At 40.3% G+C, this 15367-nt stretch overlaps 1 protein-coding gene across 5 annotated transcripts in view; it reads left to right on the top strand.

The window, feature by feature from the left end:
• trim2a (tripartite motif containing 2a) overlaps positions 1-14636 on the top strand; it is a 30483-nt gene extending 15847 nt beyond the window's left edge. For 4 of the 5 annotated variants that reach the window (XM_023417461.2, XM_023417460.2, XM_023417463.2 and 1 more), the window contains exons 2-12: positions 2011-2189; positions 4048-4285; positions 5740-5891; positions 6085-6265; positions 8597-9320; positions 9810-9913; positions 10109-10276; positions 11118-11298; positions 11864-11934; positions 12134-12274; positions 13015-14636. In XM_023417461.2, the coding sequence (XP_023273229.1) occupies positions 2056-2189; positions 4048-4285; positions 5740-5891; positions 6085-6265; positions 8597-9320; positions 9810-9913; positions 10109-10276; positions 11118-11298; positions 11864-11934; positions 12134-12274; positions 13015-13167 (2247 nt within the window). In that variant the 5' untranslated portion in view covers positions 2011-2055 and the 3' untranslated portion in view covers positions 13168-14636. The remainder of the gene's footprint in view (positions 1-2010; positions 2190-4047; positions 4286-5739; positions 5892-6084; positions 6266-8596; positions 9321-9809; positions 9914-10108; positions 10277-11117; positions 11299-11863; positions 11935-12133; positions 12275-13014) is intronic. The other variant, XM_023417464.2, reaches the window with a different exon arrangement.
• The last annotated feature ends 731 nt before the right edge of the window (positions 14637-15367 follow it).

The following is a 15367-nucleotide window of genomic DNA, read 5'->3' as shown; positions in this document are numbered from 1 at the left end:
AGAGAGATGAAATGAAAATAGACGAGAGAGGATGAGAAGGAGAGCATGCACCGTAGAAAGAAGCACAGTCCCTGAGGGTGTCCTCTCAGCAGCAGAGGTGGCCTGTTTCTGTGCCCGTCTCGAATGTGAAGAGACAATAAAAGCACTGACACACTTTCTGTGGCTAAGTTAGCTGCCAGATAATGTTTCAGGGATAAAATTGTGCCGTGATAAGATGTTTCGGTTAAAACTGAAGAGCATGTTACGCTCGTCAAGAATTATGAAGAGTGGGTGTAAATATTGTGTTTGTGTTATGAAGGCAAAGTCTTTTATTTTGGTAGTTTCAGTGTTCGGTGTTGCCGAGTGCTTTGCTTTCACTTTATAATCAAATATTTATCTCTTAAAGTGCCTTTTATGACAATCACCCAGCAACTACTGCAGCTCATATACAAGTCCTGCTCTATTTACTAACTTCTACTGCGCTGGTTCCCGACATGGGGCTCCAGACCTGGTGGTCACAAGATGAGAAGCATGATAAGAAATAAGAAAAAAAATAAATAAAAAATCATGTGGTATGGTTTTACCTCTAACAGCTTGGGATGCACATATTTAGACTTTCTGCAATTCTGAAAGTCTGATCCATCAGCTCAGTGTTTGGGCCGATATCAAGCACCGATGCAGCAGCGGTTCCCTCTTCTTCCTGAATTTCAAATCGATATTCCTCAATGAAATACATTTTTTATGAGAGGTAACATGAGGTCAGAGACTGTGTAGTGTTCACATCATGATCAAATGAACAACAATGAAACTGTATTCATTGTGTGTCTGTCACATCTGGCTGATACCTGATCCATTTAATCGTTCAGGTATCATCACTCATCAACATTACAACATTATTAACAAATTCAAACTGACGTGTAAGTGTGGAGCTGTTGGTGCCCCTGGGGGTCAGTTTCCCGCTTTGCCCTGTTGGCATGTCCTTGGTTGAATTGTTGGACAAACACAACCAGTCACGAGAGGTTGCAAGTAGACATTATTTTTGCTTTAAAGAGTCACACGCAAAAAGGTTCCTCCCAAAATATCATTTTTTTTTATTTTCTTTTTATTGATTTGACAAAATATTCATCATAAGGTTCACTGGTTCCCTTTTTATGAGCAGTTTTTCACTTGCCTGCTGCCAAAAACTTGAATATTACAGGCAGGTACTTAACAACTGCAGCATCTAACACTTCCTCCATTTCCCTTATAATTCAAACCAAATTGCTTTGGCCTTTTATGCAAATATCCCAGTAATTAACAGACAAATACCAGCTCATGTTTAGGAAATGATGAGAAGAGAGAAGGAGGATGAACTTTACACTTATAACCTCATTTTTTAAGCCCACACAAGCTCAAAGTCCTTAAAGGAAATTTGAACATCTACATTTCAGTGTCAATAATCAAACTCCATTTCCTGAGGAAGATTGGTTGATTTGATCAGAAGCTCCAGAACAGCTACTAAAGAGATTATTTTGTCAACTGCTCAATATTTTTTTTGAGAAATAGAGCTAGAAGTTTGTAACTGATATTTTTTCATAATCAGGAAGATTAGTTTGCACTTTACTAAACATCTAATGTTGAAACCATGACCTCAGATGTTCCTAGACTTAATGGTTAGAAGATGTAATTACATGTAAATAAGTTTATCCCGCTGACCACCAGGAAATAGATCTAGCAGCTGGTTGCGTCTTGTCGACCCGCTGATTGATGGGATGTTTGCAGTCACTGTTTCTAATCTTAATACTTCAGTGTTCAGTGTGAGTTGGTGTTAAAGCATGTAGCCACAGGCGCTGATTGGTGTGTCTGTTTTTGTGTGTTTGGCATTTCCTGTCTCAGTGAGGGGATGGAAGGAAGAAGCTATTTGGCCTTCGATTTCAAACTTTGATCCTTACTTCCCACAGGTTTCCACTCACTTCCATGAGGTCATCACTGTGTGTTCGATCATATATCTTGTCCTCACTGGTCTTGTCCTCCCTGTGTGTCACTCTGCAGGGTGCAGGGTAAGAGGAAGCGGGACTCCTATGTCAGAGTTTTAGGATGGCCAGTGAAGGCTCCACTATTCCTAGCCCCGTGGTCCGCCAGATTGACAAGCAGTTCTTGATCTGCAGCATATGTCTGGACCGCTACGAAAACCCCAAAGTACTGCCCTGCCTGCACACCTTCTGTGAGAGGTGAGTGGAGCTATCGCGCTGTTCTATGTCATGTTTTTATCCTTTTGTAAAGTGTATACATTGGACATGATCTGCAACCTGCAAGGTTTCAAATTAAAATGTCTGATTTGTATGTTTTGTGAGAGAAAGGGATTTTGCACAACAGCAAGTTTTAAATCAATGTTGTTTTTGTAAATTTGAGCATAGTTTCACAAGAGATGGTTCTGCATCTCTGCTGTTGACCTTGGTGTGTTGGTGCCATCCTCTATCTGTCACTCTAGTTAACAATACATCTGTTTTCTATTACTGTGTATTTATTTTGCACATAAATGTCTGTGGTGAGTATTTAAATATTTACTGCTAATAAACATTTTTATTCTTTGGATCTGATTACATCACAATTATTGCAAGTTATGGTTGAAATTATGTTAAAGCATTGTGCGTCTCTTCCTGTTCTGGGATTTGATTTCTCTTATCTGCTATTGCAGTTTCCCTAGCTCTATAATTCACCTTAATGTGATTGTAAAAGAGAACCCAGAGCAGCTGACTGAATGTTTAACATGTAATATAACACTAAATCCTCAGTGGCAGAAAGGCCTTATCTCACTGACTTGTACACATGCTGAAAACCTCCTTTACCCGGATCTATTTCTAACCACATCCAACATGATGCTGGGTGTGGTCGGAAGAACGACCACACTTGTCAGTGACGTAATGTTGCTTTACACTGGGTTTCTAATTTATCAAGTGCACATGTACAATCTAGTGCAGTCAAATTCAGTAGCCCTGCAATAGGTGTATGAGGCTTATTTTTAGTTAATGTTGAATTGTACAGTAACAAGTATGTAGCATGATCCAATGCCAGCCTATATACTTATAAGCTAGTTTGCGATGCTTTTAAGATTCACATACTTCAACAATGAAATCCATACAGAACAGCACACGACACAAACAATGACTGAATTAAATTACTGTAAAACTCAAGGACAAGAACCAGATAATTCATGATTACATCACTGATCCTTTTTTAAAGGCTGTTTCCTGGACATTGAGCATCTTAGGAACCCATTTATTAAGACTTTAATGGACGTTAGCTAATTTTTCTCATCAACTTCCTGTCCAAAACTTTAATTGCACAATTATATTCATCATCTTCATCATCATAATCTCAAAAGGCCGGATTGTGACCAGGAAGTTGCACAATGACTTAACCTCTACCATTTTAACTCGTTTCTCAAACTTTGAAATTGAAACCTCTTCAATCTTAAATCTTGATTAAATGTTATAATAACCAGTTTGGTGGTGGTGTCGCACTAAATTGAAAGGTGTTTCTGATGTTTTTCCACATCCTTTCATAAACATACACGTTAAAAGCATCTCTTAAAATTATATAATCCAATCCAGCCCAACACAACAAACTAACTTTGACCTCACAAGTCATTATAAGCTCCATGCTGATGGGATTTATATGTTTATGGCAGGGCTGTTGTGTTCGATTGCACTGTAGAGGTGTGGATAATGAACTGGTGACTCAGTTTGCAGTGCTACTGTAAAGCACTTCTGAATTGTAAACATTTCAACCACTAGGTGGCATGAAAGGCCAGATTAGATTAGATTACAATGTTAATGAATGCTGACAATTTATATTGTGTAAACAGAGGAAATAAAACTTTCTGGTTAAAGAAAAATCTTTCTATAGTCACAGTCATTAATGTGTACTACTATATATCATCACTCTCTGTATTCAGTATGGCTGAGTCCTTCATCTTTCTCAATGCAACACACACTGCACCACCCACCCCTTTCTCCAGACTCCCTTTGATATAGCTTTGTACAGGATGCGCCCACTCATCAATATCCCCCTGCTCTCCTCCTCCAGGTGCCTGCAGAATTACATCCCGGCCCACAGCCTCACACTGTCGTGCCCCGTGTGCCGCCAGACCTCGATCCTGCCGGAGAAGGGTGTGGCGGCATTGCAGAATAACTTCTTCATTACCAACCTGATGGACGTGCTGCAGCGGGAGCCGGGCAGCTGCAGCCAGGAGGCCGCCGCTCTCAACAACATCACCGCTGTGGCGACAGGCCAACTGCTCTCATGCCCCAATCATGGAGGCAACGTAAGAGCCACGTACACCCTCAGTCTGTACCTGTGCTTCCTCCCTCTTCCTGTTTCTCACAAACACATACACACAACATACTGTCTGGAAAATATCCTAATGATGCTTAAGACGAATAATATGACATGAAACATATTTTCAAGTTTACGCCTGTCTGAAAACTGAGAGTAACTGCAGTACGGCAACTGTGAAGGTCAGTTATGTAGTTTGAGCCTGTAAGTAAGCACAGCTGGGCATCCAGCAGTTGTGCGCTCTTTTTTTTTCTATTTTACTTTTTTTTTTTAGATTTAGAGAAGAAGTTATATTATGTATCTTTTTTTGAATGGAGATGAGAGATTATTTTACCATGGCATTCACTATTCAATTCAATTCTATTTATATTGTGCAGAATCATAACAGAAGTTGTCTCCGGGGCACCTCTCTTATTGAGTGGGTCTAGACCGTTCTCTTTATAATATTATTTATAAAGCAGTTGGTGGCGGTGGCAAGGAAAAACATCTTTTTGACAGGAACAAACCTTGAACACAGCCCGACTCATGGTGGGCGGCAGCCTGCCTCAACCAGTTGGGCTGAGGGAGAGAGAGAGAGAGAGAGAGATAGAGGTGTGTAGGGAGGGAGAGAGAATGAAAGAGAGAGCAGTAAGGGAACATAGCATGATGCAGGTTCCACATAAAGATGTATAATAATAATAATACCAATAAAAGTAATAAAAAGACAATGATATAGGGCAGTTAATAAGACTAATGATTAATGATAAATACTAATGTGCAGCATTAACAATGAATAATCACTGTCTCACAGATCTGATAAAGACTTGTAGTGTAGATGTCATGGCCACTGGGTCAGATATTGATGATTCTTTTAATTGTTCGTGGTCAGACTGCACCCGCACAGAGCAGAGCTTTGAGCTAAATGCTAATGTCAGTGTACTTGCTAAACGTGTAATATACTGCTTATTAAGTATATTTACCATGTAAATCATCTTAGTTTACCATGTTAGCATGCTAACATCTGGTAATTAGTAGTAAAAACAATAGTACACCTGAGGCTAATGAGAGTGTCATTAGTCTATTGAGCAAATTGAAATTCAGTTACAGTTCATCCCAAAGCGAACATGAATGTCTGTATAGCATATCAATCCTTCTTCTTGGTGTGGAAACATTTCACTCTGAACGAAAAAATGTAGGTTTCATTCAAAATCAACAATATAAAGACTCATGGTGGAGTTGGAGGTGAAGTCAGGGACTCATTAAAGTCATTCTGCTTCATTTTCTGGAAAACCACGAATGTCTTTACAAAGCTTCATAGAAGTCTGTCCAAGATATTTCAGGCTGAACCACAGTGGGGGGGCTGACCAGCTCTGCATTAGCAATGCCGCTAATGTGGCTTCAACGGTTTGGAATGAAACTCAACCCCATATTAAAGTTTAATCTTTACTTTTTCCCGTTTCCTAGGTCATGGAGTTTTACTGTCCTCCATGTGAGACGGCCATGTGTCAGGAGTGTACAAGCGGCGAACATGGAGAACATCCAACTGTGCCTCTTAAAGACGTAGTGGAACAACACAAGGCCTCATTACAGGACCAGCTAGACGCCGTCAAGAAGAGGTACAGCAGCAGCATTATGTAGAAGTCATTATACTGCACTACAGACTTTATGCATATTGCTCCTAAGGAACTGCCATGATGGAATAAGTGAAGCAAACACAATCCTCTGTTTTGTGCCTGTTCAGTCATGTGATGGTTGACTAACTATAAGAAACATTCCTCGTCATTCATGCCCTCCCTCTGTTGCTCCTAGGTTACCAGAGATCGACTCAGCCCTGCAGACACTGTCAGAGATCCTGCAGCAGCTGACCAATCAGAAGAGCTCCATTGAGGATGACATCCACACCACCTTCGATGAACTGCAGAAGACCCTCAATGTCCGAAAGAGTGTTTTGCTCATGGAGCTGGAGGTCAACTATGGCCTGAAGCAGAAGGTGAAGTCTGAAGCAAAGTACTCTCAGTGAATTAGCTGACACATGCAGAGTGTAGTTTCAGTGTTACGCTTGAGTGTTTGGTTTACACTTGTGTCCTATCTGGCTGCGTTCACAATCATGGTAAGCGTTGTTTGAGTTTTTTTAATCAGCGTTAAGCACTTTGCAGTTATCTACCTCTTAAAGCTGCTGCATTAACTAGCAGCTCTGATTTGTTCTTGTCAAGATGTTTTGGAATAGATTACATAAGGGAATTATGGAGAAAGAAACAAGTGGTGTAACATTAACATTGATGCAAGACACTGGCCTTGTTTTAATCTATTGTGGTAAATTGAATTTAACCTGTCACAGGCTACTCATCAGGCTTTTTGTTTTGCTGATATATGTGTCAGGGGCTCAGCTGGTCTGTTAGGCGATTAACAGGCTGGACAGAGGGGGGTCAATGGAGCTGGTGCACCACCCCAGTCTGGACAACCAATCACCCAGTCTGGTTAAGAGGCTGGGAGCCTGGGAGCTCCGTCACATGGGTTGCTAATGATTTACAATTCACTGGCTGGTGTGCAGTCAAAACACTGGAGCCCTGGGGAAAGTCACATAAGTGACTTGCAGCCGTGTTGTTGCTGTAGCTAGATGGAGCCAGTGCACAGTGTGTACACTGGGAGTTGATTTGGGTGTGTCATGTGCAATGAGGTAATACAGTGCAGCTTTGCTCTTCATGCTGCTACCACTTTATCCTCTTACACTGGCAGCTCGATCTCCATTCTCACAGTATGTATGGACAGCATCTTCGTTCTCAGAGTCTCGGCGTGTGAATTTATGTGAAGAGAAAAGAGATAGTGAAGGGATGTTTGGATGAAGCGTTTGACTGCAGTCTGAGATAGATGGATTAATGGCCTCTCTTGTTGGAGAAGAGGAGGAGTGTGATGGCCAGATGCGGGTGAGTCTGTCTTGGTGCTTTGATGATGTGCGTGGTGATGTCCCACTTCTGAAGAGAAATGGTGAAAAGTCAGCTCAAAGATTATTAACAACAAAGAACCTCTTTTCAATAACACATGTAGAATAACATACAGACAGATTTCATGAGTTAAGTGTGACTTGTGTGAGTTTATTATTGGCTAAATTTATTGACAAGATTACTAAACAGATGCTTGAGTAATGCATAACAGATGTATAACTCTCTATCTTGAATTCCTATGTAAGAAATCATCGTCACTATTAGTTCATGTGATTAGTTAATGGTTAACAGATCATTATTCAATGACCTATAACTCTTGTTATTCCATACATTAAATAGAAAAAGTCATTTTAGAGCCATGTATTCGGTCATCGCCTCTGAAGACAGAGCAGTACCTGTTCTCATAGATATGAAGCTGTTCTTATGAAGCTGGTAGTCAGATACAAACCTCTATATGTTGCTGCATGACCCGTATAATCTTCATGTTGTTCATGTCACATTTAAAAGCTAGGGGGTGGCACATAAACTTTTTTTAATGATATATTTTGTTGTTGTTGTTGAAAGAAGTGGAGTGTAACACTGAGGAGAATGAAACCAAAAACGCCCAGCAGGGGCCAGATGACATGTTTAAGCAAATGTTAACAGTTTAATGAGATGAGATTTAACTATAATGTGTTTGACTTTCCAGCATTAACTACTGCAGATTGTTTCTGCAGGCCGTTGTGCTGGTTATGTCAGTAAGTGTAAAAGTAATTTCACAGACAGATCTCTGCGTGGCACCACAGGATGACATAGCCACATTAACAGATACTCATCTGTTTTCATGCGCAGTCGCTGCAGTAAAGCTGCAGCCGTGTGTATCTGAGAGTCGGGACTTTTTGTTCATTTGCATATGAAGATTAACAACAATACACTATTTTTTGCCAACATGTAATTACTGAGATAAGATCTCACTCCCTTCATGCAGACAAGTCATGGTCTGTCCTTTTTATATTTCATGTTTTCACGCAGAATCCTTTTCACTTTCCCTCCTACAAAGCAGTGGAGCTGCTTGGGTTTTATGTGCGGGCTTCACGGCCTGTAGCGTCGGTTCCAACCTGAGAACTGGGGCCCCACAAGAGATCACGGTGAAGAAATGAATTAGAGAATAAGAAAGATCCTGCGTACCTGTACCTCTTGTTGTCTATACGATATAGTCAGACTTGGATGAATAACTATGAGACAGGAAAACCATTCTTTGTTTGACCTGCTCACAGCAACTGTGACAAGGTGGTGCAAGAAGACACTAATTTTTTTTTTTTTTAAGGGGTCACAAGCCTTAAAAGTAGCAACCACTGGTCTGTCTAACCCTGCTGCCCCCTGGTGTTTGTCTGTGATAGGTGCTCCAAGCCCAGCTGGACACCCTGCTGCAGGGCCAGGAGGGCATCAACAGCAGCTGTAACTTCACGGAGCAGGCTCTGAGCCACGGCACCGAGGCCGAGGTGCTGCTGGTGAAGAAGCAGATGAGCGAGCGTCTCATTGAGCTGGCCAGCCAGGAGCTTCCTCTGCAGCCCGGAGAGAACGACCAGCTGGACTTCCTCGTGGAGACAGACGGACTAAAGAAGTCCATCCATAACCTGGGCACTATTGTAACGACTAACGCGGTGGCCTCCGAGTCTGTGGCCACTGGTGAAGCGTTACGGCACTGTGTGGTGGGCGTACCCACCTCCATCACCATAACCACTAAGGACAAAGATGGAGAACTGTGCAAGATGGGGAACGCAGTCATAACGGCTGAAATCTCCTCACCTGATGGCAGCAAAGGTGAAGGAGAGATACTGGACAACAAGAATGGCACTTATGAGTACCTGTTCACAGCCCCTAAAGAGGGGGCTTTTAATTTATCACTGCGTTTATATGACCAACATATCAAAGGAAGCCCCTTTAAGATCAGGGCCACCAAGTCTATAGATGTGTCGCCAACTTCGGACGGCATGAAGAAGAGGCTGAAGTCTCCAGGCAGTGGGCACATCAAGCAGAAGGCCATCAAGAGGCCGGCCAGCATGTACAGCACAGGGAGGAGGAAAGAGAACCCCATCGAGGACGACCTCATCTTCAGAATCGGTGAGGGAGCCGTTTCTGCAGAGCAGATACAACACACAGCTGTATCGACTTGTTCACTGGGCATTTTTCTTTCTTTATATGTTCTCTGTAGAGCAGCAATGATTGATTGATCAGTTTTACTATTTTGGTGTTTTACTAATTGATTAACAGTTTTTTTTTTTTGTTTTGTTTTTTTCAAGCAAGTATCAAATGGTTGGTGGTTACAGGTTTTCAAATGTGGAAATGTATTATTTATTATATCACTGTAAACTGAATATCTTTGGGTTTTACACTGTTGGTCAGAAAAAAACAAGACATTTAAAGACATCACCTTGGAGTCTGGCATTTTATAGACCAAACAATCAATTTATTGAGAAAATAATTGGCACACTAATTGATAAACAAAATGATCATTAGTTGCAGCCCTTGTTGTCTATATAGCATTGAAAGAAAGAAAGAAAATATTTTTCAAATATCAGCTACTAATGAAAAACTGTTTATGCCTTCTAGGCACAAAAGGAAGAAACAAAGGGGAGTTCACTAACCTGCAGGGAGTGGCTGCCTCCGCTCTGGGAAAGGTGCTGATCGCAGACAGCAACAACCAGTGTGTCCAGGTAAAAAGAACTTCCTGTGCTGAAGATGCTGTTCAGGGCTGCAGTGAGAAGTCAGTGCTGTAGCACTATTACTTATCAGTGTTCAGTTACCTTGAACAATGCTGCCTGTGCACTTTGCCATCTCAGTATATGTCACGATACTGTGTACTGACTTGGTAAAAGTGCGCATCATTTAACATCTCATGTCTTACACAGGTTTTCTCCAACGATGGCCAGTTCAAAAGTCGTTTTGGGATCCGGGGCAGGACTCCGGGTCAGCTGCAGCGGCCGACCGGTGTGGCCGTCCACCCAAATGGTGACATCATCATTGCCGACTATGACAACAAATGGGTCAGCATCTTTTCGAGTGAGGGCAAGTTTAAGGTGAGTCAAGATACTTCAACTATCAGTGGGTTGTAGCGGTGTAGTAAAAAAACTGATATACAGTCAAAAACAACTAGGCTTGAGGTTAACTGTGCATTGCTATGTTGCAGTATGTTTATTTTCTGTGCAAGCAGAGATATTACCCGGCAGGTTAGCCACCAAAAATACTAGTAGTACATTTTGCACTGTCCCTAAAACACTGCCTGTACATTCATGTTTCAGTGATTCAAACAGAAAAACAAGCGCTGAAAATCTGCAAGCCATTTGCAATTTCCACACTTCATTTGCTAATTTCTGGAGTGTGAAGAGAAACACTTGAGCGGATTTTCACTTCCCTCTTCAGTCCGTCTCAGTGGTTTTTTTATCCTGAATTACAGAAACCAGTACAGTTTTGAAAGTCTATATAAATAATTGTGACCTTATGCTTTAATGATGGATTTTTTTTTCCTACTTAGAGTTGCAGTAGAGTTGTGCTAGCAAAATGTCAGATACTGACATTTTCCGTTCAGGAGAGCCTGGGGCTCTGAGTGTCTCTTAATCACCGAAACTGTGTCTACAGTGTATTCATGGGATGTTTTATTTTTCTCTTTGTTAACTGTAAATCACATATAAGACAAAATAAAACTTGTTAAAGAGACTAAAGGCAAGTTTTTTTATGGTAATTTATAAAAATGGGGACCAAAATCCCGTGAGCATAATGCTAGGCTAACACTTAAATTAAAAAATGGGGATAATATACATATACTGTACTAATACTAATGTATGTCTAAGTTCCCAGTCATGCAGTATATGATTGAAAAGCTGCGGTGCAACACAAATGTCAAATCTTTTGCTTCTGCAGAACAAGATTGGCTCAGGGAAGCTGATGGGTCCTAAAGGCGTGTCAGTTGACAGGAACGGCCACATCATCGTGGTGGACAACAAGGCCTGCTGCGTCTTCATCTTTCAGCTCAACGGCAAGCTGGTCACCAAGTTCGGTAACCGAGGCAACGGTGACAGGCAGTTTGCAGGTACACTAAATGGTAATACGTGCACTGCCCCCTACAGTCTTTCTCCGACCAGCTCACACCTGCATGTGGAATGAAGGCGTATTGTGTGCCAAAGCAGGAACCATCAAGATCCGCTCATCCTTTGACTCCTGAGTTTTTGTAGAATTTATAGAGAAGACATGAACAAAGCAAAAACAACTTTGTTTTTCAGTGTTGTTTCCGATGAAAACAACACTTTTTTTTTTCTTTTTTTTTACTGATATCAATAAAAGCTTAGGACAGACGAAGCAAACCGTTATACAGGTCATTACAATTGAAGTGTTTTTGTTGTAGCATGTGGTACAACTGAACATGGTATGAGTAACTAGATTTTCTCTCATCAGTCTTCATTGTTGTGTCTGCCAGTGCATTTATGTTTTTTATTTCTCATAAATACATTGGCTACTTCTAAAAATCTGCATGTTGACTGAAAACATCTGCTCTGCAATAGTTGGCTGAACTGAACCGTTTCATGACATGTAAAATCAGAATTGGTGAAATGGCTTGTTTCTGAGACCTTTTTTTTTTTTTTTTTTTTTTTACTGATTCTGTGATGCAGGCCCTCATTTTGCTGCTGTCAACAACAACAATGAAATCATCGTGACAGATTTCCACAATCACTCAGTCAAGGTGAGTACAGTTTCAGAGCACTGGAAGTGACTATTAGTACATTTTTAGTGCTAGAAATTGTCTCTTTTGTATCCTCTAATAATCTAATTCTTATTAATAAAACTATTCTGTGGTTAAAGTGTTACCGTGTTTTGTTTACTACTTTGCCAAAAACAAAATTTAGATTGTTTTTTTTCTTTATTTTTATTTGAAAATGTAGGTGTTCAACACAGAGGGAGAATTCTTGCTGAAGTTTGGGTCTAACGGTGAAGGCAACGGCCAGTTCAACGCGCCCACAGGAGTGGCAGTGGATGTTAATGGTAACATCATAGTAGCAGATTGGGGCAACAGTAGGATACAGGTCAGTACAAAACATTTCACTCCCACAAGTCTACAGGAAATATAATTTTTGTCCCCTGCTGCATTCACAGTTGTTTGGATTTCTGCACTTTGCAGACCTAATTTAGATTTTTTTCTTAACCGAGAGCCATGCTATCCTGTGGCCCATGCATCTGTAATACTTCATTTTCACTTGTGCAAAAAAAAGCTGATCACACATTGGAGTCCTCTTCCTTCAGATCAAACGACCGCTCCGGTCATTGTGAATCATCCTTATTTATGAAGTCATAAATAAGGTTCATATACTGTGTTTCTAGTAGAAAGAAGATTTAGAAAACAGAAACAAATTGTGACTCTTTTCTCATTTCCTTTACTACACATCAGACAATGTAAACGTTGTTGTTCTGATACAGTATACCTATTAGTTTCAGTTTGAACTATAAACTGATCATAACATTATTCTTCAACGGATTATAACAAATGCAAATTAATATTTTGTGTGAGAAACCCAGTATGTTTAATTGACTTGATTTTGCCAACATCACCTCTAATCTCCCTCTAATCTATAGATTTAACAGTTCTTTTAAAAGAAATATTGATTCACAATCATAATTATAAGTAAACACCTCCTTGTCACATTTAAAACTATACATGACTTTATTGAACATGTCAGGGCATTTTATAAACTGCAAATGAAGCATCTCCTGGTTTTATCCTGAATACAAATCTAAAGAAAGAAGTAATGACATTTCTCTCTCTCAGGTGTTTGATGGCAGCGGTTCGTTCCTCTCTTACATCAACACATCAGCAGACCCGCTGTACGGCCCGCAGGGACTGGCTCTCACCTCTGACGGACACGTTGTGGTCGCCGATTCCGGCAACCACTGCTTCAAAGTCTACCGCTACCTGCAGTAGCTCCTCTCTCCCTCAACGCACAAACTGTACCGTGCACATAAACACACATCCACATCTTAGTATGGAGCGACTGGCAGATTTTTCGCCCTCATCCACTCACCCGTTCATCTTTGAATCGTGCTGTTGTTGTGCCATCTGTTTGACTGTTCCCCACGTGTGGCGTTCTGCTTCACCCCATGACGCTGAAGAAAACAACCGAGAGAAAATTTTTTTTTAGTGGTGTGAATGAAGCAAAAAGGATCTGAGATATTCGCAGACGGCTGCTGCTGACTGGTGCTTTGAGGAGTCACCCATAACCTTGTTCACATTCCATCTTAACTGCGCTGATTTGAAAAAAATTAAACTTTAGTATTGTACATATGTTAGATCTTTTGATTTGTTGTGACATGGCAGGAAAACTGGAATATAATGCTATTGCACTTGTTCTTAAAAAAGTACTGGTTGGGCACTGTGTTAAATGAAATTGACATTAAAGTAAAGAAGTTACCCGAGTCACCTGGAAATGAATGTGAATTCTATTTATAGTTTCGGTTACTGCAGCTTCCTGTTTAATGCTCTTCACCTTTTGCCTGCTCAATATAAAAGACAGATCTTCCACCTACTGTAGGTAGCAGGGTATTTTCAAGCATGATTAGGCATCTCTGTGCATGCTGTTTTTACTAATACACACCTGAAAAGCTACTGTGCACAATATATAGATATGTTTCAAGTGGACACTTACCAACATCACCAGAAGAAACTTTGAATGGAGGCACTGTTTCAATTACAATACTTCTATCTATGTGTGAAAATTAATAGTCAGTGTAATTGTCATCACTTTAAATTAACTAATAATATGGTGACAATTTCTACTTCACTGGTTTTGCAAAAACACATAGTGTTTGTGTGTGCAAGACAAGTGTGAATGTGTGTGTGTCGTGATTAATCAAGGTACCAAACATGAGCAGCTTGATGTGCTGACTTCTGCTGTGTAGTGTGTGTATGAAGCCTCTTGACATTTTGATTATGTGCAAACATCTTAGAATTTCTTGCTGCATTTGAGGAAATAGCTAAAGAGCTGAAAATACACTCAGTAGGACACATCAGGGTTCATTCAAGCTGCAGCATAGAGGTTTGATCCAACAACATCAAACGCAGATTGCAGAACTGTGGTCACTATCACTCCTTACCACGTGCTCTTATGTCTTTCAGAAATATCTGTAGAACTACTAGCAAGTTGTATTTTAGTAAAACAATTTGTCTGTCCTGATGCAATATGTAGTTCAACAGTTGAGGTGTATGTTGTAAAATTGCACTGTGCTACCATTTGAAAGCCTTGGTAAAAATACTTTGTCTTTAAGCACACAGTTTTCATTGGGTATCCTGAATTTGGTCATTCATTTTCTACACAATCCTGTTAAATTATTTGTTTTCCATTGTCTTGTTTATCTTTGTAATGCCAAATGGAATTAAAGTGCCCATAGAAAAGATTAATTTGTTTGTATTTGGTTTTGTGTAATACATATGCCGTAATAAACTGTTCACTACTGTGATAAATAACTCCATAGCTGCCATATTACCAACTGGGCAAAGCAGGAATCTGCCCAGGGGCCCAAAAGCCCCAAGTTTACAGGTTTACATAATTAGATTAAGCACTAATTTGTCATAAATGTACACCACTTGAGTACAATATCAACTCAGATGTTTTTGTGTCTCACACACACAGAAGGTATTTTTATTGTATCCATCTGATATTTTCTTACATAACTGATTGATTGTTTCGTGTATAAAATGTCAAGATATTGTGAAAACCCCCCACTATTTCATATACAGCAGAGGGCGTTAGAAAGAGTGAGGCGAAAGTAAACAACATCGCTTCTGGCCCTTTAAAGGAATGCTGCCTTCCCGTGCAGTCGGAAATAATGTATAATACATAATAATGTAGCGACCAAGCTACTGATGACTTCAAAATTGGACATTTAGTATGAATGTACCATCCGATTTAAGTCAGAAAACCAGAAAGCCATCAACAATGCTTTGAACCCTGTTTTTATTATCATTTACCCATGTTCATTACTGTTTTTTCTTGTAATTCCTTCATCTTCTATGCCACTGTATACTAACTAACTAAGGTTGTTGACAAACAAAAAAACTTAACAAATGATGGTAAAATTATGCCTGAGTTTAACGGTATGAATAAGCAAAAGTCTACTGATTTATG

The sequence above is a fragment of the Seriola lalandi genome, unplaced genomic scaffold (assembly GCF_002814215.2).
Source record: "Seriola lalandi dorsalis isolate HSWRI2012SDOR001 ecotype SW California unplaced genomic scaffold, Sedor1 jcf7180002054574, whole genome shotgun sequence".
Lineage (NCBI taxonomy): Eukaryota > Metazoa > Chordata > Actinopteri > Carangiformes > Carangidae > Seriola > Seriola lalandi.
The sequence above is the reverse complement of the archived record's forward strand: the minus strand, read 5'-3'. Positions and strand labels throughout refer to the sequence as shown.